The 27,871-nt window shown below is 44.4% G+C and overlaps 1 protein-coding gene across 1 annotated transcript; it reads right to left on the bottom strand.

Annotated features, from left to right (window-relative positions):
• Positions 1–187: 187 nt before the first annotated feature.
• On the bottom strand, positions 188–27,871 carry AP1G2 (adaptor related protein complex 1 subunit gamma 2). The gene is made up of 22 exons (XM_026683064.2): positions 27,691–27,871; positions 23,848–24,052; positions 22,839–22,963; positions 21,452–21,593; positions 21,134–21,230; positions 19,460–19,536; positions 18,556–18,651; positions 16,716–16,796; positions 15,007–15,105; positions 14,641–14,696; positions 12,940–13,053; positions 12,717–12,857; positions 12,551–12,605; positions 12,183–12,305; positions 9,346–9,435; positions 8,458–8,588; positions 7,137–7,241; positions 5,160–5,310; positions 3,945–4,062; positions 2,799–2,965; positions 2,240–2,338; positions 188–401 (listed from the first exon to the last, which is right to left on the bottom strand). Exons 2-22 carry the CDS (start codon positions 24,049–24,051, stop codon positions 297–299), a joined length of 2,376 nt encoding a protein of 791 aa, XP_026538849.1. The 5' UTR covers position 24,052; positions 27,691–27,871; the 3' UTR covers positions 188–296.

The following is a 27,871-nucleotide window of genomic DNA, read 5'->3' as shown; positions in this document are numbered from 1 at the left end:
TTTGATCGCTTGATTGTGAGAATGCTGGAACGGTCGTAATTGTGAAAAAACAGTCCAAGTCCCCTTTTTTCAGGGCCGTCGTAACTTTGAACGGTCAGTAAACGAGCGATCGTAAGTGGAGGACTCCCTGCCTGTGAAGACTTTCGTAAATCTTGTGTGTGTTTGTGGTGAAATCAGTTTTCTGGGATAATGATAAAACGTTTATTGAAGCACACATTTAAAGGGAACACAAGCATTGCCAGCTAAGGGGCGGCTGTTATTCCAGAAGTTCTTTTACTCCTTGAGTAACCTACTATTCACTTCCATGCAGTCTCTGGAAACGAGTTGAGTTCTTCGACATGTTGTACAACAGCCCCGGAAGGCAGGGTGTAGGAAAAGCGTAGCCTCATCCGGAGAGGGATCTGGGTTCAAGAAACAAGAAAATATATATAAAACATCGCATTAACCAACTGCTAGGAGGGTCGAATCAGATCCCAGCGCAAGGAAAAGCAATATATTGTATATTGTACAGGTAGTACTCAATTTATGACCAGTTGAAATTATGACAAGTCTCCCTAGGGTAATTTATGCCCGGATTCGAACTTACAACAGCTGAGTTTCTGCCCAACACTTGTGTGATTGCATTTTGAGTGCTATAGATGCTGACCTATCATCTCTAGACTGGCACATTCTGTTCTCTAGTTGTAATACTACAGAAGACCATAATAATGCCTTCTTGCTTGAACTTGAAAGAGTCATTAAACTGTATCATTAGTAACCCGCAAAAACAAAAAATACAAATTATCCATAACAATAAGGAAACTTCAATCAAAAAAAAAAGATTGCTATGGCGTAAAAACAAAACTACGTAGCAAACTTTAAAAACTGATACAACACCTTATGCCGACAGATAAAGGCAGAATGCACAAATTGCCACTGCAAGCAAGAGGAAAACCTCCTACGTATAAAATCTACCTGCGCCTTCTACAATTTTGTAAATACCAAACTTAAAGACTCAAGAACCATCCCACCCCTATAAGTACCAAATGAGAAAGACTGCAATGATGAAGCCGTTAAAGCCAACCTCTTCAACACATTCTTCAGTTCAGTCTTTGTAAACAGCAGTGGCTCATGCCCCACGTTTCCTAGTCGTACCACAACTAACTGTAATGATCTACTACTATTGACTTACAGAATATTATATTGACTTTACAGAAGATAACGTAGAAAAGGCACTACGTAACCTAAAACCATCCCTCTCTATTGGCCCTGATGGATTTTATGTGCATACTTCTTAAAAAAGCTCTCCTCTGCCATAGCAGAACCCTGTAGAGTTGTAATTGCAGGAATGTTCCTATCTTGGATGGCAAACCTCAGATAAAGAATGTTTACAAGCAAATACAACTCAGGCAAACAAAGTCACTAATCTAAAGGAGGATTAGAGGGAGGAAGTAAACATATGTTAGACTTTAACTAGAGATAATTAATTGTGTTAATTACTATGCTAACAGTAACGAAAGTTAAGCAGTAACCAAAGTTAACCAATGTTGGAGGATAATTAAAAATGTGTATAAATGCAAGACTAGACTCCAATAAAGATCATCATGATTCAGTTGTTCATGATCAAACAACTCGACTGCCTCGTCATTACAACAGAACCCCTAAGCATTATATATGATATATCATTCAAAACCTATGGTCCTTAGCTACGGTCATCCCTATCTTCAAAAAAGGTGACCCCGGCCTGGTTGAAAACTACAGACCAATCTCACTGTGTTGTGTCACGTGCAAAGTCATGGAATGAATCATTAACCAATTCATCACCCTCCACTTAGTCAAACAACCTACTCTCCCCCACCCCCCCAAAAAAAACAATTTGGTTTCAGGAAAAAATTGTCCTGCAATCTACAAACTCCTACACTTTGTGCTTTTGGAAAACTTAGGTCAAAACACTTCCCCCCTTTCAATCCAGAGTGGGTTAGAAAGAGGATCAAAGCCATCTGCCTTAATCCACTTGCTGACAAAAGTGGGATTAAAGTACCCACAGAGCCACTTTAAGTTCTTTTCCTTTGGAGGAAACCCGACTAATGAATCTCAGTGACCATCTGGCTTTTTGGGAGGACTTTGAGGGGTCTGGACACAATGTCTCCTTGGCCACCAGGTGAGAAGGCACAGGAAGGGTTTTTTTAATGATAGAAATCTCTTGATGAGATCACGGTGGATTTGGCGAGTTGATGTCAGATCCTCTCCCCTTTCTTACCTGTTTGGGGTTCAACACTCGAATGCCCTGGGTAATGGGGGGCCCTCCTTGGCTGGGAACTGTAGAGCTGCTGGGGGCCAGAAGTTCCACCTGGAAGGACTGGAAGGAGAAGGAGAAGAAGAGAAAGGTCAAGCCATGTGAGAAAATCTTCTCCATCTTCTCCTTCTGTAGAGTTGTAATTGCAGGAATGTTCCAATCTTGGATGGCAAACCTCAGATAAAGAATGTTTCCAAGCAAATACAACTCAGGTAAACAAAGTCACTTATCTAAAGGAGGATTAGAGAGAGGAAGTAAACATATGTTAGACTTTAACTAGAGATAATTAATTGTGTTAATTACTATGCTAAACAGTAACGAAAGTTAAGCAGTAACCAAAGTTAACCAATGTTGGAGGATAACTAAAAATGTGTATAAATGCAAGACTAGATTCCAATAAAGATCATCATGATTCAGTTGTTCATGATCAAACAACTCGACTGCCTCGTCATTACAACATCCTTCTACTGAAAAAAACTGATATAGCCACCCATCCTATGGACCTGAACTCAAGGCATCTCACCTTGGGCACAGCCACCTGCATGGAGAAGTTCTCAATGTCTTCAGAGGTGGTGTTGGTCACTGTGGCTGTGATCAGGAGCAACGTGGCTTTCCCCGGAGCCCGGCTCATCGAAAACTCGACCAGCAACCCATTCTTTTTGTAAACCTCCATTTGAGAGGGAACGGCCTCTGCGGAAAATGTAAGTTAGTTTCAGAAAAGGTTGCTCTTGTCCAGACAGATACAGAAGGACCATTTTCCTCAACTTAAAGATTTTTGGACTTCTAAGTCAACAAGTCCCCTGTTTCAATAACTTCCAATGGTCACTAAATGAACGTGTCGTAAGTCGAGGACTACCTGCAGTCGTGCCTTTCCCCAAAGGTAGCGGGTGCAGGTTTCCAAGGAGCTTCTCCCTACCTTCCATTTGAAGCCCCCAGATGTCTCCTGCTGTCCAGGGTGGGCTTCAAAAACTTTAACCATCAGTTCCCTGCCCATTTGCTGGGTGGGCGTGGCCATGGTGGGCGTGGCCTCCAGGAGTCCGACCCCTCCGGGGAGGGGCCAGCCAGGGGTGGGATTTATCATCCGCCGAACCGGCAATTAAAAATGATAAAATTAGCTACCGGTTCGCGCAAACCAGGGCGAACCGGTAGCATCTCACCCCCAGCTGCTCTCATTGCTATTTGATGGGATACAAATTCTCATTTTCCTGAGTTTTCATTTAACTCCCTGCGGTCCAAACAGTGCAGCTATACTGAAGTTTGGCACCAGAAATAAAGACGAGAGGGCTTTCACACCAATGATGAAAAGAGGTAGTCCTCCACTTACGAGGGTTCACTTAGTGACCATCTAAAGTTACACCGGCACCGGGAAAAAAAAGTGACTTACAACTGATTCGTATTTATGACGCATCCCGGGGTCACGCGGTCCCCTTTTGCGACCTTCTGACCAGCAGGGTCAACAGGGAAGCCAGATTCGCTTAACAACAGTGCTACAAAACTTGTCAACTGCAGTGATTCACTGAAACAACGGAGGTGGTAAAACGGGGTGGAACTCACTGAACGACTGTCTTGTTTAGCAACAGAAATGGGCTGAATTTTAATCGTAAATCGAGGACTACTTGCCTAGGTATCCACCCAAAACCCTTCGCTTAATAGATCTCTCTCGTTCTACCTGAGGGCTTTAAATCCTGGAGCAAGCCAAGAAGAGATCCTGTTCCCGAATTGGCTGGATTTGATGGAGCCGGCGATGTATCTATAGGGTCTCCAAGGAGGTCCAAAAGATCGAAGACCTAAACAGAGAAAGAGAAGAAGAACGGAGTTGAGAGGGACCTTAGAGGTCAATTAGTCCAACCCCCTGCTCAAGCAGGTGATTCTACACCATTCCGGATAAATGGCTGTCCAATCTCTTCTCAGAAACCTCCGTTGCTGGCGATGAACAGACTTTCCTTGAGGAAAGAGGGGGGAAAATTAATTTAAGAACAAACCACAATTCATGGTCAGGATTTGTGACAGTTGTTCTGCAGGATCTCAGGTTCTTTTGTGGCTTCAAAACCCAATTCTTCTGCTGGATGCATAGAAGAAAAAGAACAAGGTAGAACAGGGTTTCCCAACCTGGGTAACTTTAAGAAGGGTGGACTTCAACTCCCAGAATTCCCTATTGCTGGCTGGGGAATTCTGGGAGTTGAAGTCCAGTTTGCTCCAGTAAACCAGATTGTAGCCAAGAAAGAGATTTGTTAAAGCATATTTTCACCGTTGTCAGCAAAAGCTCTAAATCACAGCTCTTTTGGTAGTCCTCAACTTACAACCAACAACTGAGCCCCAAAATTTCTGTTGCTAAGTGAGACATTTGTTCAGTGAATTTTGCCCCGCTTTACAACCTTTCTTGCCACTGTTGTTAAGTGAATCGCTGTATTTGTTAAGTTAGGAGCACGGTTGTTAAGTGAATCTGGCTTCCTCCTTGACTTTGCTCCTCAGAAGGTCGCAAAAGGGGATCACGTGACCCTGGGATACGGCCACCGTCATAAATATGAGTCAGTTGCCAAACATCTGAATTTTGATCAGGTAACCATGGGGGGGGGGTGCTATAACAGTTGTGTGAAAAGCGGTCGTAAGTTCCTTTTTTCCTTGCCGTTGTAACTTCGAAGGGTCACTAAACGAACTGTTGTAAGTCAAGGACTACTTGTATCTTCCCAGTTGTCCTTTACAAGGACAATTTAATTTAATTTTCAATTTAATTTTGGCCAGCAATCAAGAGGCAAGAGAAATTGGGTTTAAAATTAAATCCCTTATAGGAATAATCGGATTTCTACTGTATTAAATCTTCTTTTAAGGATTTGGTGGCCTTTGCTGCCCCCTACTGTCCAAAGCTAGGCACTGCATATCCCACCTGGTTAGGTTCTTGTGGCTTGGGGTCGGTGGATGGCTCCCCCTGGAGGATGATTGGAGCAGCAATCTCATTTCCGTTCTGGTCTGTTTCATGGCGTTCCTTGCCATCCCCAATTTTTTCCACCACCGGCATCTTTTCCAGGATGGAGGCTCTGGAAACAGAAGGAAAAACAGAATGCCTGAAAAAATGTCATTTTTTTTCCAGTCCACAAGGCAAGGTGGGGAGGATGGTGCAAATAATCTACAGAATAACAGTTGGAAGGGACCTTAGAGGTCTTCTAGTCCAGCCCGCTGCTGGTTTATTCTAGATCTTTCTCTGCTGACATCAATCAACAGTATGAACTATTGGTGCGATGTTTCTCAACCTTGGCAGCTTTAAGATGGGTAGACTAGACTTCAACCCCCAGAATTCCCCAGCCAAAGCAAATTTCATGAGGCAAAAGAATACTCTTTGCTGGCTGGGGAATTCTGGGAGTTGAAGTCCGCCAGGCTTAAAGACCCCTGCTCTACAGCAGTGTTTCTCAACCTTGGGTACTTTAAGATAGGTGGACTTCACTCCCAGAATCCCCCAGCCTGCCTTGTATAGCTGGGGAATTCTGGGAGTTGAAGTCCACCCACCTTGAAGGGAACAAAATAATTATATTCTTGCTCAAATTCAAAGCATTCACCAGAAAATTAACCCAGAGTCTCCGTGCTGATTTCAGTGGAAGGGATCCATCTTTTTAAATGGAGAATTTAATCATTTGAATGGAGGACCGTCTTTTTAAACTGAATCCAAAGCCTATGAGGCTAGGGAGGAAATGAAATATGTTAAATTTAATGTTATTTCATGACATTAAATTTAACATCCTGTCAGTTAGCTCTGAGTCTGTCAGTTGGGCTATAAAGATAACAAAATTAAATAAATGTAAAATAAAAAATACAATGAAATAAGGTATGAAATAATATAAAATAAAAAATTAAGAAAAAATAATAAAATGAAATAGTAAAATAATAACATCAAATAAAACATAGGATATAAAATATAAAACATAAAAAATAAAATATTCTTTACCAATCGTATTAATTGCAATCAGGCATGCTTTGAGTCTGTCAGTTGGGCTATAAATATCAAAATAATAAAATTAAATAAATACAAAATAAAATAATAAAGTAAAATAACATATAGAAATATAAAATAAAAAATGCAAAATAAAATAGTAAGGTAAAATAATAAAATGAAAGTAAGAAAAAATAGTAAGGTAAAATAACATCAAATAAAACACAGAATATAAAATAAAATATAAAACACAAAAAATAAAACAAAATATTCTTTACCAATTGTATTAATTGCAACTAGGCAATCTTGTATGTTTTGAGTCTGTCTGTTGGGCTATAAATATCAAAATAATAAAATAAATATAAAATAATAAAATAACATATAAAAATGTAAAATAAAAATAGTAAAATAAAAATAGTAAGGTAAAATAATCAAATGAAATTAAGAAAAAATAGTAAGGTAAAATAACAACATAAAATAAAACACAGAATTATAAAATAAAATATAAAACATAAACAATAAAATAAAATATTACTTGCCAATCGTATTAATCGCAATCAGGCAGACTCTTTTGTATGCCCCCCACCGCCCCGTGGGGATGGTGGGGAGGCACTAAAGATTTAAGGTAACTGGGCTCTTGATTTGAAAATAAATCAGGTTTCTAGATCTCATTGTGTTTGCTGCTTTGGTTCGGCAGGGATTTCAGGATGAAAGGAGTAGAGGGATCAGGAAGAAATGAGATATGCCCTAAGGATGCAAAAGTGCAAGAAGTTATAGTTATAAGAAGTATAAAAACCCTCATTTTCTTTTGTCCATCAGTATAATTTTTCCCGCAAGGCAATGAGGTCTAGTAACTTAGGGCTTTGTTTAACCCCCGCACTAAGAATCACTGGATGCGGAGCTCTGGGCTTTTGATGGACTAGACCAGCTAACAAGTACCTGAGGTGATCATATTTTCGGAAAAGAGTGTTGTATTCCACAGCTCTCTGTTGTAGTTCCACATCGTGGCAGCTACAATAAATGGAAACCAAACTCCGAATCCGGCTTTGAATTAGGGGAGAGAAGAGGTGGGAAAAAATGAGAGAAAAGGAAGTTACTATCGCTTTTTCTATTCCTCTTGATACGTCAGCTCCTAAAACCTGACTTCTCGGCAGTTTGCAGGTAGTCCTCGACTTACGACCATAATTGAAACAGGTATTTTGGTCACTAAGTGATGCAGTCATTAAGTGAGTGAGCATATGACCAATTTTTACAGCTACTGATACCATGGTCGTTAAGCGAATCCGGTTTCCGTCACGGACTGCTTGTCTGGGAAGGCGACAAATTGCGGTCATGTGACCACAAGACATGGGCAGCAATTAGAACTCCCAAATACAGGTCTTAAGTAAACTTTAAGGAATTCTGTTGTAATTTTGAACAATCGCTAAGTTATCGGTCGTAAGTCGAGGACTGTCTGCATCTATCAGGGCCTGTTATTTGCCCGCGAAAGACAAATTTCCTGCAACAACAAGACTCTATCACAACTTTAAACACACTTCAAAAGGTGGTTTTTAACCAGCCCCAATTTTCAGTTCACAATGCAGGCATCACAGCTTTGGCCTTCAACTCCCATCATCCCCTGCCAGGTGGGGATTATGGGAGTTAAAAGTTTTCCATTCTGAGTCAGAAAATGAGAGAGGTGGATAAGGGCAAGGGAATCATAAAAGGATTTATCCTGCTGACAGTTGGGAAACTGAAGCTGCAGTTCTGCCAGCTGACCACATGGTGGCGATCTCACCCGAGGAAAAAGGGTGTAATGGTGCCCTCTAGTGTCAGAGGAGAGAAAACTCACGTTTTCTGGCCCAGGATGAAAATATTGTACAGGGAATCCTTGACTTATGAACGGTCACTCAGCAACCGTTCAATTTTTAACAACAGACCTCCCCAAGGGTACTTACTACCCACCCCAAAGTTTTGAATAATTGCGGTAGTTGCTTAAGGACCAGGGCAGCCACTTAACGAGCATAGCGGTCACTCAGTCGCAAAAAGGTCATAAAATCAGGTCAGGCATGTGGGCAACCCATTTTACAACCGTCACAACTTCCAACCATAATAAGCAGGTTCCATTAAGCGAGCCATCACTTCACCTCACAACAAGGAACCCACAAAACTGCACACTGGGTTTGATCGGACGATGCTTTTTTTTTTTAAAGAAAACTCTCGGGAGCAATTCTGCTTGTCCGGAATCAATGTTAAGACAATTTTTTTCCCCTGCGCTCACTTAATGTCAGCATCCTGGAGTCGCGTCCCAAGCTTCATGAGGGCGGTGAGGGCGTAGGCCCGGGTGGAGGGCAGGGACAGATGTGACTGGAGGACGCGTTCCAGGAAGCTCAGCACGTCCTCAGCGTCCACCTGAGAAGATTAAAAAAATGAGGATCAACAGCTTACTAAGATTGTTAGCCAAGCAGGGACAAAAACAGCCAGGGGAATAATTGAAGCAACGGGAAACAGGCCTCTTGTCAGTCAACGCTGACTGATTCACCCTCAGTTTATCAAGTACTTAAGAGGGAGGGTTTGGCAACACAAGGTAGCCGTCAGGATTCCGATCGCCCTAATTAAATCATAAGCTCGAACCAAGCTTCAAAAAATTTCAAAAGATTTATTAGGAGCAACATGCCGGCATGACCTGTATGAAGTCGACTCTGAGACACATACAATTACCTATGACCCTGTCTTCCCCCACCCACTCTGGGTGTATCATATTTCAGTTTCTCCAACGAAACACATTCATGGGTTGGGTGTCATCACTCACATTCTCCAATAAAGGATTTTCGAGGGCAGAATACCCAGTTGGCTATGTTACAATCTTGGTGAGCTAAGCTTCGAATGTGCTTCTGCTTTTATTTGCCGTATGCTCCTTCAGGTCTTTCCCCCCTTTTTCTCGTGGCCACTTGGAAACAAGCATAGTTAATTATGTTGGAAACAGGCATAGTTAATTATGTTGTTTTACAAGTTGACAGCAACAACAGCCAACGATTTAATAGCCGGCCATCAACACCAACGCAATATACATCTAAAAAGCTACACACAACAGGCACCATATAAATACCAAACACAGAACAGAACTACCCTGTCACGGATATTCACTGACGCAGTTCGGAGACCTCACCTGCTGCGATTCCACCTCATTGCAATTCCCGTCGAGAAGGAAGTGTCCGTATTCGCCAAGGCACCAGGTGGCCACTTGGACCAAAGGTTGCTGCGACGGGACACAAACAAAGTGTTATTATGCCACACCCAGGTAGTCCTCGGATTTACGGCCCTTCATTTAGCTCAAAAAAGTGACTCCAAACCAGTCCTCGCACTTATGACCTTAGCAGCGTCCCTGCCATCATGTGATCGCAATTCTTGGACGTGCCAACAGGGTGTGTATTTGTAGTGTCCCAGGATTTACTTGATCTTTTTTTGCGACTTTTTTTCAGCCAGCTTCCAACAAAGCAAAGTCTGGATTCACTTCATGACCGTGTGGTTTTCTTAATGACAGTGGTAAAAAGGTCATAAAATTGGATATGTTCCCAGTTGGAACCTGCTAGTGATGGTTGTAAGTTAAGACAGCCATAAAATGGGTCACCCACATGACATATCTGATTTGATGAACCTTTTTGCGACTGTCATTAAGTGATTGTTAAGTGACTAGTATGGTCCTTAAGCAACCACGGCGGTCGTTATTGGAAGCAGGATGTAAGTATCCTGGGGAGCTCTGTTGTAACATTAAACAACCACTAAGTGACCACTCATAAGTCCAGAAATAATATTTAATTTTCAACCTGGGCCAATAAATAAGTGGTGTGGTAACCTAAAAGTGGAGCTTTCACCTCACAATCAGGAGGCTGTGAATTCGATTCTAGGTAGAGGCAGCTCTCTCTCTCTCTCTCTCTCTCTCTCTCTCTCTCTCTCTCTCTCTCTCGGCACACAATGAGAATGTATCTTCTGAACAAAACTCTGCCTTGGTGACAGGAAGGGCATCCAGCCAGTAAACACTCAGCTCCATTCAGTTGCCCAGACTCCACCCCCACAAAGGGATTATGGGGTCATCCTGGGCTGGAAAATGATGAGTTTTCTCTCCTTTGACACTAGAGGGCGCCATAAACCCAATTTCTCTCAGGCTGAAACACACCACCATGTGGTCAGCGGGTGGAACTGTAGCTGTCAGTGGGATAATCCCTTTTTCCCTTCTTTGAGGTGTGATGTATTGTTCTTAGGCTGGTTTAGGGTTCAGTCTCGGGCCCCAGACTACCCAGGATAGATCAGGGATGTGCTAATCCCCCCTCTTTCTGTTCTGAAATGATACCCACCATGATCCGGTGGGATCTACTCCAAGCAGGGCCTGCTGCGGTCGGCAGTTTTGTTCCCTCTGCTTAATGCAAAACCCTTGACGTAATTTTTAAGGCTGGAGAAAATGCCAAATATTGTATTCCTCTACGGATTCTGAATGTGCCACATGTTAGCAAAACCAGAAGAGAGGCTTTGTCTGCGTCTGCATCTTTGAAAGCAATTAAATCTGGAGTTTTAAAGCACTTCCTAAAATATTTATATCCCAAGCTCCTTTTATGCTGCAACAAAGAGACGTGAGGTAAAAAAAAAAGTCAAAATGGCAGCCGGAAGCGCACGATTCAGCCCATATTCACCGCTTCGATCTCCTGTCCTGGATTGCACCGTTACCGAAAACTACAGTGGCGAATAAGTCAATCACCATGATTCTAACCAAAATATTAATGCCAATACCAATATCAAAGTATCAAGCCCATTCGTTTAGTGACCGTTCAAAGTTACGACGACACTGAAAATAGTGACTTATGACCGTTTTTCACAATGACGCTGCAGCATGCCATGGTCACGTGATCAAAATTTAGATATTTGGCAATTGACTCATATTTATGATAGTCGCGGTGTCCCGGGGTCACGTGATCCCCTTTTGCGACCTTCTGACAAGCAAAGTCGATGGGGAAGCCCGATTCACTCAATAACCGTGCAAATCTATATGTATAAAAGCGAAATACCACTCACGCATCATCACAAAATCTCCAGAACTGTAAAGCCTACAAACTTGAAATTTGGCATGTATGTTCTTCTTGGCTTCTAGGTGCTCACAAAGAAAGGATTTTTCAAAATGACCATCAGAGCATTTAGAATATTTCCTATATTATTAATATTATTAACACGCTCTGATGCTAAGGAGTTCCACTCCTCCTCCCCACCTGAAAATAAATCTCTTCCAAATGCAGAAAACACAAGCAGAGGAGAGGAGTTTCAGTTTCATAGCACCAAGCAGCTTTAGTACAGAACAGTTGAGCTAAGCCACGCCCAGGCTCCTTGATGTCTCCTTCTTGCTCACACTGCAAATACTGTTTCATTTTCCAAACAGCCCTCAACTCTCTCATACACTGACAGGACACTAGCCAGATGAATACCGATGGATGCTGGTGGACAGAAATCCCCCCCCTCTTATTTTCCTTCCCAAAAACTAAGCCCGACCACGTAGTTTCGTAGTGAAGCACGGGTATCGAGCTAGCAATTTAATAATTGCTATGATTCACTTGACAATTGTGGCAAGAAAGAGCTAAAATAGGGCAAATCTCACTTAACAATTGTCTCACTTAGCCACAGGAATTGTGGTCGTAAGTCAAGGACTAACTGTAGTAATTTTTTTTGGGGGGGGGGATAAATCTTTGCTGCTGGATCCGTTTAGGCCAGGGGTGTCAAAACTGGTTTTCTTGGAGGGCTGGATCAGCATTGTAGTTGCCGTCTGTGGGTCGGCCAGGTGTATGTGTGGGGGAGAGGGGACCGACACCTCCTGCAGTACCCTGCTGATCAAAACCGGGTGCGACGGGGCCACAGGCGACCCCCCCCCATGCACCCCGTTTTTGGTCTGGCCTGCCTGCCTTGAGTTTAACATACCTGGTTTAGGCCTTAGGACATCATGCACATGCTGAAAGAGACACATACCTGGGAGATATCTTGAGCCACTGCGCCGTACAGCTGATGCACGGCGTAGCTATGAAGCTCCTTTGCACCTCCAATCAGGTGGATGAGGTTGGGGACAGCGTCATCCCGGATGTACGAGCCTGCCTGCCAAAAAGGAACCAGGAAGGCGACATTTGTCCTCCATTCAGAGGGTCCTCTTCGCTTACTCTGACTTTAATCACTCTTTCCCGAGGAGGAGCGAAAGGAAGATCCATAAGAAAATCTTCCCTGCCTGCGCTAAAAAACACAACCTCTAGAGGGCAGCAGCAGATTAAAGTTATCTGTGTCTCTGCTGCCCCCTAGTGGACACCAACACCTAGTGGACACCAAACACCAACCCGTGCTCTCACCATGATCAGAATCTGAAGAATGGTATCGATGTGCCACCGTTTGTTGGGTGCGAAACTAGGGAAGGGAGTCAAAAGATAAAGAGAGAGCTTGTAAGATTTCTACAGAGCTGAATACGTTCATCCTGCTCTCTATCGCCCTCTTGCAGGCAATGGTGGAATGACTCACTTCTCAGCAGCCAGGAACAGTCCGGAAGCGCACTCCGACTTCAGATCCGGCATGCTGCTTTCCATGAAGGCCAGCAATTCCTTAGTGGTTGTGCGAATGTTAGTGTGGTTGATCAGGGATAAACTCAGCTGTAGGGCTCTCCTACAGAGCAAAAATAATCAGAATTACGGTCTTCTATTTATCAAAATTAGAGCCTTCTCCCATCTTCAAGCCTTCAGCTCACCTCTTCACTGTCGAGTCGGGATCCGTCAGACAACCGAGGACGGTGGTTCGATGTCTCTGGACAGCGCTGTTTTCCGTTTGCAACAGTTTCTGGAGCGACGTGAGGGCCACGTATCTAAACATCCCATTGATTAAAATGTTACTTGGATCAAGCGGAATTAAATCTTATTTCCTCTACTGCCCCCTGGTGGAATTCGGGGCAAAAAAATGCCCATTCGCTAAAACGGATTTGCTTAACAACGGTGGTGTTTGCTTAATGACAGCCATATTTGTTTAATAACCACCGCTTTAAACAAGTGAAGTCAACGGCAGAAGCCAGATTTGCTTAATGACTGTGTGATTCACTTAATAACGATAGCATAAAGATCACCAAATTAGGCGCTACTCACTTAACTGTGTGGCTTAGCAATGGAAACCCGGGTCCCGATTGTTGTTGTAAGTGGAGGACTACCTGGTCTGTCTACATGTAAAAGGGGGTGGGGCTTCAAATAGTCCCACCCACCCTTTCAAAAGCCAATGACTATTGGGTGAATATCCTGGCTGAGAGGGATCATGTGATCCATCATTTTTCAACCCTGGCAGCTTTTAAGACTTGTGGACTTCATCTCCCAGAATTCCCCAGCCAGCTTTACTTTGCTGGCCGGGGGTTTCTGGGAAATGAAGTCCACAGTCTTAAACTTGCTAAGTTTGACAAAGATTTATAGATAACTCCCTTCAACTAATACAGGGATCCCCAGCTACAATGTCCTTGATAGACCATCTAACCTCTATCTAAACAATGTTTAATGATAACAATGTTTAATTTTGTTTGGGTTCCCATAACAAGAATTGTGTTTTGTTAATTCAAGGATCTAAAGTGCTGAGTAGTGTTTTCCCCCCCTCTTTTGTCTAATCTTCCTTCCTTTGGTCCCTCCCTCCCTCTCTACCTCCCTCCTTCCTAAATCCCATATTTCCTTCCCTTCTTCCTTCCTTATTCATTCCCTCCCCCTTTCTTCCTTGTTTCCTTCCTTCCCTCTCTTCCTCCCTCCCTCCCTCCTTCCTTTGTTTCCTTCCTTCCTTCCTACCTTCCTGGCCACCATTGTTCAGTGAATCACTGGAGTTAAATTACTAACCTTCTTGCTATCTCTTTTCCTTCCTTCCATTTTTCTTTTATTTATTTCTTCCTTTCCATCTCTCCTCCCTCCGTTTTTTCTCTTTTGTCCGTTTCTTATTTCTTTTCTTCCTTCCTTCTGTCCCTCTTTTCCTTACTTCATCCTCCCTTTCTTTTTCTTTTTCTTTCTTTCCTTCCTTCCATTCTTTCTTTTCTTGCTTCCTTCTACCTCTTTTCCATCCTTCCTTCCATTTTTATAACTTTTCTTTCTTCTTTCTACATGACTTTTCTTTATCTCCTCCCTCCCATTTCCTTTTTCCCTTTTCATTCCTTCCATTCCTTCCTTCTACCTCTCCTTCCTTCCTTCTTTCCTCTCTCCCTTTCTCCTCCCTTCTTTCCTTCCTTGCTCCATCCATCCATCCCTCCTTTTCTTTTGTTTTGCTAGGAAAATATTCCAATTTTTGAAAAAAATGCCAAATTTGAAGAACACAGAATAGGGTGCTTGCTTCTTATTCTCCCTAAGGTTCCATTCAGATAAACAGGAAGGCTTTTAATCCACCCGACCTGAATAGATTTATCCCATCTGGATTTAAATTCTGATTTTCTTTTTACCTGATATTCCTATCCTTGTTAAGGAGAAACCGCCCAAGGATATTTATCGCCAGAACCTACACATGGGAGGGGGGGAAAAAAATCAAGAATTTCCTTTACTTCTTAAAATGAATCTCACGTACAGGCAGGATTAGGAAAGCGGATTTGAGTCGAGGACGGTTTGTGGAACTACCCGACTCATGATTTTAGGAAGGAGATGCTAAAAAATCAGAGGGAATCTGGGGTTTGAAGAAGCTTACAATCCTTACAACACGTGGCGACGCTTACAAACCTTGATCTGAGTTTAGCCAGCTAAGCTAAAGAGAGAAATGCTGGTTTAAATCAAACACTAATGTTTGCATTGTGCATTGTGCAATTTTACGGTACCCGTAGTCCACTGGTAGACTTTATCCCCATGATTGTCAGCACCGTTTCATACAAGATGGCGTTGCCCACGTTTCGTGATGTTTCGGTGTTGGTTGCCACCTGGGTGAAGGAAGACAGAAAACATCACCCCCCCAAAAACTCTTTCATCTGTGTTCTTCCTTTTTAAAAATAATAATAATTTCATTGCTTTGCATTCGTACTTTTTTCAAGGAATAATTTTATTTCGCATTTTTCTTTAAAAAAATATTTTTATAACTTTGCATTTTTATTTTTTTTAAATAATAACATTCTTTGCATTTTCCTTTTTTAATAATCATCTCATCTATCTATATCTATCTGCCGGTATCTATCTATCTATCTATCTATCTATCTATCTATCTATCTTTCTATCTATCCATCCATCCAACCAATTATCATCCATCCATCCATCCATCCATCCACCTACCTACCTGCCTATCTAATTATCTGTCATTTATCTACCTACTTACTTAAATCTATCTATCTATCTATCTATCTATCTATCTATCTATCCATCCATCCATCCAACCAATTATCATCCATCCATCCATCTATCCACCTACCTACCTGCCTATCTAATTATCTGTCATTAATCTACCTACTCTATCTCTATCTATCTATCTATCTATCTATCTATCTACCTATCTACCAATTCCATCCATACATTATCTTTCTATCTATCCATCAATCCATCCAACCATCCATCCACCCCTCCATCCATCCATCCATCCATCCACCTACCTACCTGCCTATCTAATTATCTGTCATTTATCTACCTACTTACTTAAATCTATCTATCTATCTATCTATCTATCTATCTATCCATCCATCCATCCAACCAATTATCATCCATCCATCCATCTATCCACCTACCTACCTGTCTATCTAATTATCTGTCATTAATCTACCTACTTACTTAATTCTATCTATCTATCTATCTATCTATCTATCTATCTATCTATCTATCCATCTCTCTATCGATCTATCTATCTATCCATCCATCCATCCATCCATCCATCTAATCTATCTCAGCTTTATTAATGTTTAGCAATAACTCAAGGAGGTAAACATATCCAACACACATACCTCCTCCTATTTTTCTCACAACAACAACCCTGTGAGGTGGGCTGGGTTGAGAGAAAGGGATTGGCCCAAAATTATCCAGTCAGCTTTCATGCCTAAAGTGGGACGAGAACTCACGTCTCCTGGTGATTGGCCCAAAGTCATCCAGCTGGCTGTCATATCTAAGACAGAACTAGAACTCACCGTCTCCTGGTGATTGGCCCAAAGTCACCCACCCGGCTTTCATGTCTCAGGTGGGACTAGAACTCACCATTTCCTGGTGATTGGCTCAAAGTCACCCAGCCAACTTTCTTGTTTCCTACTTTCTAGCCTGATGCCTTCATTCATTGGCCACTCTGGCCCTTATTATTCCACATTTTTCCATTTTTAACAATTTTGTCCCTTTGCATTTTTCCTTTTCTAATAAGAATTTTATCCATTTGCATTTCTTCCAAAGTACACAATTATAAAAAAATGTCTTCAGAGAATTATCCACATCCTAAGAGTTTCAGTAACGCGATGAGGGCTAAAGATGGAATATTTTCTCCATTCCCATCATGTGTTCCTGAGCTAACCTTCCAAGTTCTTCAACCCCGCCTGTTCTTCCCAAACATCCTCTTCCCACTGACCTGTGCCAAGGAGTCATTCATGGCGTCACTGGCCTCTGGGTTGTCTTGTCCTAAAATCCGTAGTAGCCGGAGGAGCTGAACCTTTGGAGAGAGAAAGAGAGAGAAAGCGGGGACAAGAAAGGTGTTATGGCAGGTTTTTGCAGCTTGGATGGAGAACTTACAACCCTGTTTCCCCAAAAATGCGACCTACCCTGAAAGTAAATCCTAGCTTGGTTTTTACACATGCGCCCAATATAAGCCCTACCCACTAAATAAGCCCTAATTAAGATCCCACTCCAGAGTGCATGGATAAAAATTAAGCTAGGGTGGGAGTGGGAAATGGAGCTGCCCTACTACTTACCTTTGGACAGTTGTAGCCAGGCCTCACACACCCCGACACCTGCCTGGCTGGCCCGTTTCTTCTGCAGCCAGTAAGGCTGGCAAGGCTTTCCTGAAGGCCTCCGGAGCTCCAGATAGATTCACAATTATCAGCTGTTATCGGCTGCAGGGGCCTTCAGGAAAGGCTTGCCGGCCACAGAAGAAGTTCCTGAAGGCCTCCGACAGCGAAAAGGAGGCCAGGGGCGACGCACGCAAGTAAGGTTAGTCAGTGGATGACACCCCCGAAAATAAGACCTGCTGCCTTTTTGGGTGGCAAAAAAAGAATATAAAACAGGGTCTTATTTTCGGGGAAACACGGTAATTCTTTACAAACTTGTTTAATCCAATTGTGAAGCAGCTCGGTCACTTGTGCACAGCTCCAGCCCCAATGCCAAATCTTGGGGCCTGCGGACCCGCCTACACTTCTGCAGGCCGAGCCAGACCTCAGTTTTGGTCTCCATGATATAAAAAAAGATGTTGAGACTCTAGAACACGGATGTCAAACTCAAGGCCCCTCAGCTGGGTCTGGCCCATGGGCTGCTTAGATCTGGCCCGTTGGGCCATCCTGGAAACAGCCAACGACCGGCCTGCGGTGCCTCTGCCAGCAAAAACAGAGCTCGGGAGGGCCGCGTTCAGCCTTCCCAGGCTGTGTTTTCGGCCGCGATAACCTCCTGCAGCCTTCTGCCAGCCTGCCCGAGCGCCGTTTTCGTGGGCAGGCTGCTGCAGGAGGCTGTAACGGCTGAAAACAGAGCCCTGGAGGGCCGCATACAGTGCCCCCACAGGCTCCATTTTCACTGGCAGAGGGGTGCAGGGGGCCGTCGCAGCCGAAAACGGAGCCTTGATGAGAGACGTCAAGGTGGCCACGCCCCCTGAGATCAAACACAACCGTGAGGCGGCCCTCAATGACATTGAGTTTGACACCTCTCATGCAGGGAAGAGCAACCAAGATGATTAAGGGGCTGGAGGCCAAAACATGAAGAACAGTTGCAGGAATTGGGTATGTCTAGTGTACTGAAAACAAGGACTGGGGGGAACATGATAGCCGTATTCCAGTATCTGAGGGACTTCCCCAAAGAAGAGGGAGTCAAGCTATTCTCCAAAGCGCCTGGAAGGCAGGACAAGAAGCAACGGATGAAAACCAACCAAGGAGAGAAGCAACCTAGAACTAAGGAGAAATTTCCTGACCGGGAGAACCATTAATCAGTGGAACAACCTGCCACTAGACGTTTTGGGTGCTCCAACACTGGAAGTTTTTAAGAAGAGATCAGACAATCATTTGCATGGAAGGGTACATAGGGTTTTCTGCACGAGCAGGGAGGTCAGACTAGAAGACCTCCAAGGTCCTTCCCACTGTGTTGCAGGTAATCCTCGATGGTTCATTTAGTGACTGGGCAAAGTCACAATGGCATAAATGACACAAGTGTTGGGCTGAATGCTGGTCGTAAGTCAAGGGCTACCTGTGTTCCGGCCATCTCCTTCCTACCTGGAGGAAAGGTTCACTGATGCCCGCAATTGTGTTATTCGGACAATATCCAGCCACCACCAGGTTGCGCAACACTCCGGCCAGCTGGGGAACAAACTGCAGAGGACAACAAAGAGAAGGAGACAATGAGGTCCTTCCCAAGGGAGGGTGTTTCCGCAGGTCTTAAATCCCATGGTCCACAGCCAGGGACCTCCCACGTGCCGGAAATGTCTATGGAGCAACGTGGTATTATAGGCAGCCCAATGCCATGGGCAGATCTGTACATCGGGGAAACCAAACAGCCACTTCATAACTGCATGATGGTGCAACATAGAAGAAACCCATCAGGATTCAGCAGTCCATCTGCATTTAAAAGACAAAGGCCACAGCAAAGTCCATATTTTGGACACTGGTTTGAAAGAGAGGTTGAAGAGGCCACAGAGGGGGATGGATACAGCATCGTTTGTCTCCAGTGTACAACACAGTCTTTTCACCCTTTCCAAGAAGGCTCCACGCTCATTTGCACCACTCAGGTGACCCTGAGGACACAAGACAAACCTCCAAGTGGCCTCGACAGCTCTCTAAAAAGGATGTAAATGACCAGCTATCTGCAAGGAGGATAAATCCTTCCGTTCCCTACCATTCAGTCAGAGCTGGAGAAGCTTCTTGGATGAGGAGCGAAACGTCTTCAAAAGGAAAAAAACCAGAAAGTCCAGCTGCCTCTTGAAAATAAAACACCTTTGGGACAGGCCTGCTGGAAAGTTTTTAAAGATACTGCATTCCGTCGATAGCTTCCACTGGAGGCTTTAAAGAGGAGACTGGACAGCCTCTTGCCAGAAAGGATCTCCAGCTTGAGCAACTAGATGGACTAGATGACCTCCGAGGTCCTTTCCAACTCCGTGATTCTGTTATTATCTGCTATTACCTTAGAGAAATGTTCAAGGGCCTGCGAGCTTTTTTCACACATCTCCGTGATTAACATAATGGTGCTGTGCAGGATGCCTGGAAAAAAAATAAGAATGCTCATATTTGAGTGTTAAGTCTCATTCAATTGTTCTTCCCAATCGCTCGGTTTCTTCCCTTCATTCCTGATTCCCATCCTAACCTTTTCTCCCTCTTTTCCCTAATCTTTTCTTGATATTTTCTCCTTTTCTCCCTCTTTTCCTTAACCTTTTGATCTTTTTGCTAAACGTTCCCCAGGCCCCTAACCTTTTCTCAAACTTTTATCTTTTTCTCGATCTTTTTCCTAAACTTTTCCCGATCTTTTTCTTAAACCTTTCCTGATCTTTTTCCTAACCTTTTCTCAATCTTTTCATTTTTTTCCCTATCTTTTCCCAGACCTTTACCTGATCTTTTACATAACCATTTCTCAATCTTTTCATCCTTTTTTTTAGATCTGTTCTCTACTTTTCATCTTTTTTTTAGATCTGTTCTCTAAGCTTTTCTAAATCTTTTCTCTTTTCCCTGATCTTTTTTCTGCTTGGGTGGGGAGTTGGACTATTTGACCTACAAGGTCCCTTCCAACTCTGTAAATCTGTTTTCCCTAACCTTTTCTTGATCTTTTCCCTAATCATTTTTTGTCTTTTCTCTAATCTTTTCTCAATTTTTCTCTATGTCTCAATTTTTTTCAATCTTTCTCTTGATTTTTTTCTCTCTAACTTTTGCTTGATCTTTTTCCCTAGGCTTCTCACGATCTTTTCCCTTAACTGTTTCTCAATCTTTTCCATAACCGTTTCTCATTCTTTCCCATAACTATTTCTCATTCTATTCCAGAATCTTTTCTTGATCTTTTGCCTAAACTGTTTCTCAATCTTTCTCATAAGATTTTTCCTAGTCTTTCTATTGCACGTTTCAGCGATGAAACCAATTTGCATGTTTACCTCTTGATGCAGGTAACTGATGGATCTCTGGAATAGTGTAACTCACCAATTTCTCCCGCCGACCTCCGACTCAAAAACCAGCCCCACTCCCCACATCACACATGTGATGTGGGGGGGGGGATAATTATGGAAAATAGGGCTCTCATAAAAGTATGTGATTTAATTGAAAAGTAATGAGTTAAACGTCTAAGATATGAATGAATATCAATACTAATGAATAGATTTGTATTATTTTTGATTATATAGTATAATTTTAGAATGTACCAGACAGAATCCCAATGTATGTTATGTATTTTATATTAGGTATTACAAATATAAGGGAAAAAGGTAAAGGCATCATACTCCATATAGTGTACAGGAGAAGTATTTCTTCTTTTTTTTAAAGAAGAAAAATAAATGATTGGCTGGAACAGAACAGACAAAGAATAATAAATATTAGGATATGAATTGAGAGGAGGGAAAAAAAAAAGATTGAGAAAATTTAAAGGAGAGGAGAAGTTATATAGAAAATTGAAAATGTTAATAAGATATGAAATGGTATGTAAAATGAATATGAAATTGAACTTGTGTCTGTACCAAGAGTTTTAACCCGGGAATAAGCAACTTTCAGAAAAGAGATTTTTTATGCTTTTATGTTTTGTGTTTATGTGTATTTATGTATTGTTTGTCTTGAAAATAAAAACTTGTTTTTTTAAAAAAAAAAAACCAGCCCCACTCACCATGAATTTGTTCATTCAACAGCTGCTCTCCCAGTGGTGTGAACATATCAACTAAAGTGGGTACTTTCCGGGTGATATGTACAGCACAGACCACGGCCTAGAAACACAGAGGGTTTATAATCAGGAATTATTATGATCTAAGTTTATATATTTTATAATATATTCATAATATAAATGTGAGGAGAGACTCTTAACTCTCTACCTGTGTCTATGCTTTCTAGCCCTGTACCTGACTTTTGCTGCTTCTTATATGACAGTATACTAAATGAAACGTTGTAACTTGAGGACTAGCTGTACGGCGAATCCGCGGCATCTCACCTTCCTTCGCACGGTGAGCTGCCCTGTTTTTGCCAGCTGCTGCACTTCCAGGGCCAAATCCTGCAGCATGGCTGCGGAGCCGAGCGAACCCAGGGTGCTGAGGGCCAATCCTTGCACCCAGGTGTTGCTATGCAGCAGGTCACTTGCAGGAAAGGAGAGAAGGAGGGAAAGATGCATATAAGAAATCTCACCTTCCACACACCGCTCCTTATTCTTATTAATATTTTGCTATCTGTCTGTCTGTCTGTCCGTCCGTCTGTCTATCTATCTACCTACCTATCATCTATCTTATCATCTATCATCCAACTATCTATCTATCTATCTATCTATCATCTATCATCTAATTATCTATCTATCTATCTATCTATCTATCTATCTATCTATCTATCTATCTATCTATCTATCTATCTATCAATCTATTATCTATCTATCTATCTATCTATCTATCTATCTATCTATCTATCTATCTATCTATCTATCTATCTATCTATCTATCTATCTATCTATCTATCTATCTATCTATCTATCTATCTATCTATCTATCTATCATCTATCTTATAATCTAACTATCTATCCATCCATCCATCATCTTGCTATCATCTATCATTAACTATATCTACACGCACTCCTTGACATACAGCCGGTCACTTAGTGACTGTTCAAAGTTACAATGGACCCCCTCCCGAGGACACTTAGAACTCCATTCTGAAGGTCTGATGGTTGCCCACTCTCCCCCGCCCCCCACACACATCAAAATATAGGCAGGGGTGGGGCTGCTACCGATTCACACCAGTTCAAGCGAACCGGCTGTTAATTTTAATGCCAGTTTGGCGAACTTGGATGAAAAACAGGCCTCGGGGAAGTTCCGGAAACCATTCCGGCCTCCAGAGACCGGGGAGGGCAAAAACAGCCCCCCCACCATGTTCCCAGACCAGGGTGGTCCAGGAGGGTAATTAGGCCACACCCACCCAGCAACCAGGCAGAGGTGGAGCTTTGATTGCATCCTCACTGCCATTTTGACTTTTTTGACCACATCCTGCAGACGCCCCTGCTTCTGAGTCCCTCAAACCCAGTTCCACTAAACCACCACTTAACCACCATTAGAAGCTGGGTTTGCCCAACCCACAAGGCTGACAAATTGCGATGGCCCCTCAAGCCAGAAGCAAGGATCGACATGGCAGCTAAGCGGGATTGCAGCGTTCCGATCGCCCAAATCCCCTTTTCAGATCCTGCAAATCTCCTGCAGAAATCCACCTGAATCCCTTCCGCTTTCGACATCCCACCCATTTTAATCCATCCCAGGGATCGATTTTGAGATCTCAGATCTGATCTCAAGCACTTTAAGGAAATGGGAGGCACCCCAAGATTGGACATGCCCCCCCCTCACTTCTTGATGCTATTGGTCAGGAGAAGGTGAGTGTCCTGCTTCTCGTCCAATAGGAGGGCAGCCCCGAGGTAGCCAATCCGCTTCTCATGGAGTCGGGTGGAGGCGATGAGTTTCAGGCACTCCATCTGGGTTGCGACAGGAAGAAGAGGGCTTACTTCTTTTTCCCCCACAATGCTTTGTAGCGGCGCTTATTTAGGGGCATGGTGGGAAATCAAAATGGCGGTTTCCAAAATGGCAGCTAAGGAAGGGCGATATTTTTACGCTTAACCTATCCAAAACCAAAAGGTTAAATTTTTTGCTCTTTAATAACGGAGACAGCTGCAGATTTAATGCATGCATTTAATAATATCTATAAACATGTGGTGCAGTGGCCTAGAGGTGGGAGCTCTCGCCTCACAATTAGGAGGCTATGAGTTCAATCCTAGGTAGAAGCAGAACATTTTCTCTCTGCGCACACTGAGAATATATCTGCTGAATAAAACTCTGCATTGGAGACAGGAAGGGCATCCGGCCAGTAAACACTCAGCTCCATCCAGTTGCCCAGACTCCACCCCGCAAGAGATTATGGGGTTATTAAAAGAATTTAATATATTTATAAAAATATTTTTACTGAATTCTTACAAAATTACAATTTATGACTAAAAATGAACCCCAAATTTCTGGTGGTAAATGAGACAGTTGTTAAATGAGTCTTTGCCCCATTTCACGACCTTTCTTGCCACCATTGTTAAGTGAATCACTACAGTTGTGAAATTTGTAACATGCTTTTTTATGTGAATCTGGCTTCCCCATTGACTGGGCTTGTCAGAAGGTCATAAAAGGGGATAGTGCGACCCCCAGGACGCTGTGACCGTCATAAATGTGACTCAATGGCCAAGCGTCTGAATTTGGATGTGACCGAAGGGCTGCTGCAACAGTCGTAAGTGTGAAAAATGGTCCTAAGTCCCTTTTTCCACTTTGAACGGTCATTAAAACAGATCGTTGTAAGTCGAGGACTAGCTATACGTACCTGTCCGAAGTGGGCAGGATACCCTAACATATAGATGTACAGCAATTTCGCCAAATTGGAGGCCCGGTTCCCGGGTTCATCGCCCCGAAAAGCACTCCTAATTTTGGCGCTTTCTCGTTGCACCAATTCCCGTTCTTCCGCCTGCGTCCGTGCACTCCGGATAGTCCGGATCAGGACTGGTAAGGTGAGTGGTCCCTCGGACATCCTAAATGAGAAAGGAAATGTGGGACAGGCAATAATTCCTCAGCATTTGCTGGAAATTCCTGTCTACTTTGCACGGTGTGTATTTTTCTTGCGATTCCCCAAAAAAACCCACACATTTAGAACTCGGGACCTAAGACCGAACCCATCAATCTCAGGTTCATCGGAGTTACAAAATGCAGAATTTGGAGCTGTTTGATTGGGGATTTGGGGAGTCTCTTCAGCCCCACAAAAACTTTTAGTCTTAATTTTCAGAGCCTTTTCTCTTCACGACACCGAACCTGGTTCAGGTTAACCTCGGTTAAGGTTTACCGGATCGTCTGAACCAGTAGTGATATGCTACCGGTTTGGCCCGGTTCAACCGAACTGGTAGTAAAAAAAAAAAAAGCCTCCTACGATCAGCTGAGAGGATCAGCCCTCTCACCCATCTCCACGCATTTCTCTTCTTTATCGTTTCAGCTGATTGGCGCTGCAAGCTTCAGCTGGTGTGTAGAAAGCTGCACGAGCGCATGTTAAGTTCACACATGCACGCGATCACCGAACCGATAGTGCAACAGGTAGGATCTCACTGCTGAACCCAGCTTAGGTTTGTTACTTCGTGATTGGCTCTAACACAGCAAATGAGATTGATTTAATAATTAAGTAAATAATTTAGTTGAGCAAATCCATTGCATTTCCAAGCCCAGACCTTTTCCTAAATCAGGGGTCTCCAGACTTTTAAGATGGGTTGACTTCAATTCCCAGAATTCCCAGCATTCTCCTCATTCTGGGAGTTGAAGTCCACCCATCTTAAAAGTTGCCAAGGTAAAGAAACCTTGTGCTAAACAGAGAGAGGCAGGTTTTAATCACAGGATGATTGAATTGATGAAATGTCATCACTGAAGTCCGTGAACAACCGAACATGCTCTTCTTCCATAGGTTCTCCTTAGCAACTTTTAAGACTTGTGGACTTCAATTCCCAGAATTCCCCAGCCGGATTGCAGATTTCCCCATTCTAAAATCACGGATACCAATTCATAATCTTTGACTGAACTTGACAGATATGAAAACAGTTAAAGAATTTTTTTAAAAGATGGTTTGGGATAGTATCTTTGGTTCCTTCTCGTAACCTCACCAGGTTCAGACAGCTGATTTAGGGGTTGCCTTTAAAGGGAAACAAAATGCTACCGTGTTTCTCCAACGATACGGCCTCCACCAATAGGAAGGCCCAGCATGTTTTATCGGCATAAAATCAAATTAAGCCCCTCCCCCCAAATTAAGGCCTATATTAAACATGCGAAATGGGGGGGAATGGCGGGGGGGGGTTGCCGTTAGGAAGAAGTTTTGTTGCATACCCGGATATGGTGCTGCCTGCGTTGACTTTGGCGTTGGTGGGGTACTTCGTATCAGGAGACCTTCCTGCACCCTTGCTTTCCCTTCTCCCTTGCTGCTGCGGCGTTTAGAGCAACGCCGCGCCGTTTGGCGCAGCCACGCGCAGCCAGCCAGGGCTCCTCCCTGCAACCGGAGCCCAGCAGAGACACTCGGCTTCAGGCGCTCCTGTCGCTGCCTTCCCTTCGCCATCAAAGGCAAAGCCAATTCTTTTAAAAACGATGCCCTACTACCGGTGCGACAAAGCCTCCTCTGCCCGAGAGGGCAGCCCAACCCCATGTGGGGAGGCGAATCTCCCGGGGCCGCAGCGCAGGATCGACCCCCCCTGGGAGAAGCACCCAGCATCCCTGCCTGGCGCCGGACAGAGTGCGAAGAGCTTTGCCTGGAGCGCCCAGCGCAGCTGACAGGCAGGCCCTCCTGCCCGGCGGCGGAGCTCTTGCCAAGGCAGCGAGCACCTCCCGCTGGACCCTCCGCTCATCCTGCCAGAGCCGCGCCAGAGCCGTACGGGCTGGGCAGAGCCGGGAAAGCAAGCCGCGGGTGCGCGCCCGCCTGCCAAGCAAAAGAGCCGGGCCGACCTGAGCTTGGCTTCCTTCCCAAGTCCCTCCAGCGCGAAGCCGAAGGGGCCACCGGGAGAGGCCGCCCGAGGCAGTGATAGCGCCCACCCATCCATGGACAGGGAGGCAAGGCGATGGCCTGTGCTACGTCCTCCTCCCAGCTGAGCCCCGCCGAGTCAGCACCTCTGCCTGATTCCCATTTCGCTGCAGCATTTGGAGCTGCCGTTGCATTTGGAGATGCGTAGGGACGGGGACGGGCTGGGCGAGGGGTGGAAAGGACGGGCGGCTTCGGGCTCTCTCCGCCGGCCAGGGAAGCAGCACTGCCATCACCTTGCCTCCCTGTCCGCGGATGGGTGGGCGCTATCACTGCCTCGGGCAGCCTCTCCCGGTGGCCCCTTTGGGTTCGCGCTGGAGGGACTTGGGAAGGAAGCCAAGCTCAGGTCGGGCCGGCTCTTTTGCTTGGCAGGCGGGTGCGCACCCGTGGCTTGCTTTCCCAGCTCTGCCCAGCCCGCACGGCTCCGGCACGGCTCGGCGCGGCCCTGGCGGGATGAGCGGAAGGTCCGGCGGGAGGCGCTCGCTGCCTTGGTGAGAGCTCTGCCGCCGGCAGGAGGGCCCGCCTGTCAGCTGTGCTGGGCGCCCAGGCGAAGCTCTTCGCGCTCTGCCCGGCGCCAGACAGGGATGGCAGCTGGGTGCTTCTCCCGGGTGGGCCAATCCTGCGCTGCGGCCCGGGAGATTCGCCTCCCCACGTGGGGTTGGGCTGCCCTCTCGGGCAGGGGAGGCTTTGTTGTAGTAGGGCGTCGTTTTTAAAATAATTGGCTTTACCTTCAAAGGCGAAGAGAAGGCGGTGACAGGAGTGCTTGAAGCCGAGTGTCTCCACCGGGTTCCGGTTGCAGGGAGGAGCCCTGGCTGGCCACACAGGGCTGCGCCAAATGTCGCGGCATTGCTCTAAACTCCGCGGCAGCAAGGGAGAAGGGAAAGCAACGGTGGTGGAAGGTCTCCTGATACGAAGTGCCCCACCAACGCCAAGGTCAACATCCAAGCTGTCGCTGCCCGCCCACCCAAGGATGCAAGGGGTGGGGGAATTAAGTCACCCCCGAAAAGACAGCCTAGCCGTTTTTTCGGGGGTCAAAAAAATAAAATAAGACCCGGCTTTATTTTGTGAGAAACACAGTAATTATTATTTGAACCCCATGCAAACAATGCTGTATTTTATTTTATTTTTGCTTCTTGCTTTGTGACTTTTGCATCTTCCCACACACCCCACCCACCAGCAAAAAAATTCTATTTCTGCCCACAAATATCTTGGCCCGGCTTTGCTTATTGTTCCAGGGAACCGGAAGACTTTCTAAGCAGCAGCATCAGAAATTATCTTTGCTTTGTGAAACCTTAAACGCCTTGATCGACTCTGGTTTCAAAGTCTGCTCCTTCTTGAACGTTCACCCCATTCAAACATTCCTTGCAATGTACCCGAGGCCTCCAATACCCAATTTTAAACTATCCTGGATCCTCCTTCTCATTTTTCTCATCCTGAAAAAACAGACGATTGAAAAAGGGCCTTTGCAAAAAAGGGCCTTTGCAAAATTAATTTGCAAATTGGATCGATTAGATCACTGGAGGTTGGTGTCTCTTGAAACTTATTTTCTCTCTCTCCTTCCTTCTCTCTCTCTCTCTCTCTCTCTCTCCCTCTTCATTACTTATTATCCTGCAAATGTTCCTTCACCTGTCCAGAAGGACTTCCTTGGCCTTCTTCCGTTCCTGGGAAAGCGGAAAAACAGCAGCTGGAATCCTTCTCTTTCTGCCTCTTCTTCGGATCCCAGTCAACTTTCTCACAGTTCCGGACAGGTAGCCAGGCAGGTGAGCTCACCTGAGTTTGGTGAGATAGCTTGGCCCTGGGTGCCCTC

Source organism: Notechis scutatus, chromosome Z (genome assembly GCF_049901735.1).
Source record: "Notechis scutatus isolate UNSWTSFEM ecotype Mainland chromosome Z, rNotScu1.2, whole genome shotgun sequence".
Classification (NCBI taxonomy): Eukaryota; Metazoa; Chordata; class Lepidosauria; order Squamata; family Elapidae; genus Notechis; species Notechis scutatus.
The sequence above is the reverse complement of the archived record's forward strand: the minus strand, read 5'-3'. Positions and strand labels throughout refer to the sequence as shown.

Bases quoted from the DNA above. Each gene is read 5' to 3' on its own strand.
- AP1G2 (XM_026683064.2), bottom strand. From the start codon at position 24,051: ATGTCCGAGGGACCACTCACCTTACCAGTCCTGATCCGGACTATCCGG. The intron at 12,858-12,939 runs GTGAGCTGAAGG...TTTGCTCTGTAG, and splicing joins CCCGACTCGACAGTGAAGAG to GAGAGCCCTACAGCTGAGTT. The intron at 2,966-3,944 runs GTAGAACGAGAG...CATTTTCCGCAG, and splicing joins CCAGGATTTAAAGCCCTCAG to AGGCCGTTCCCTCTCAAATG.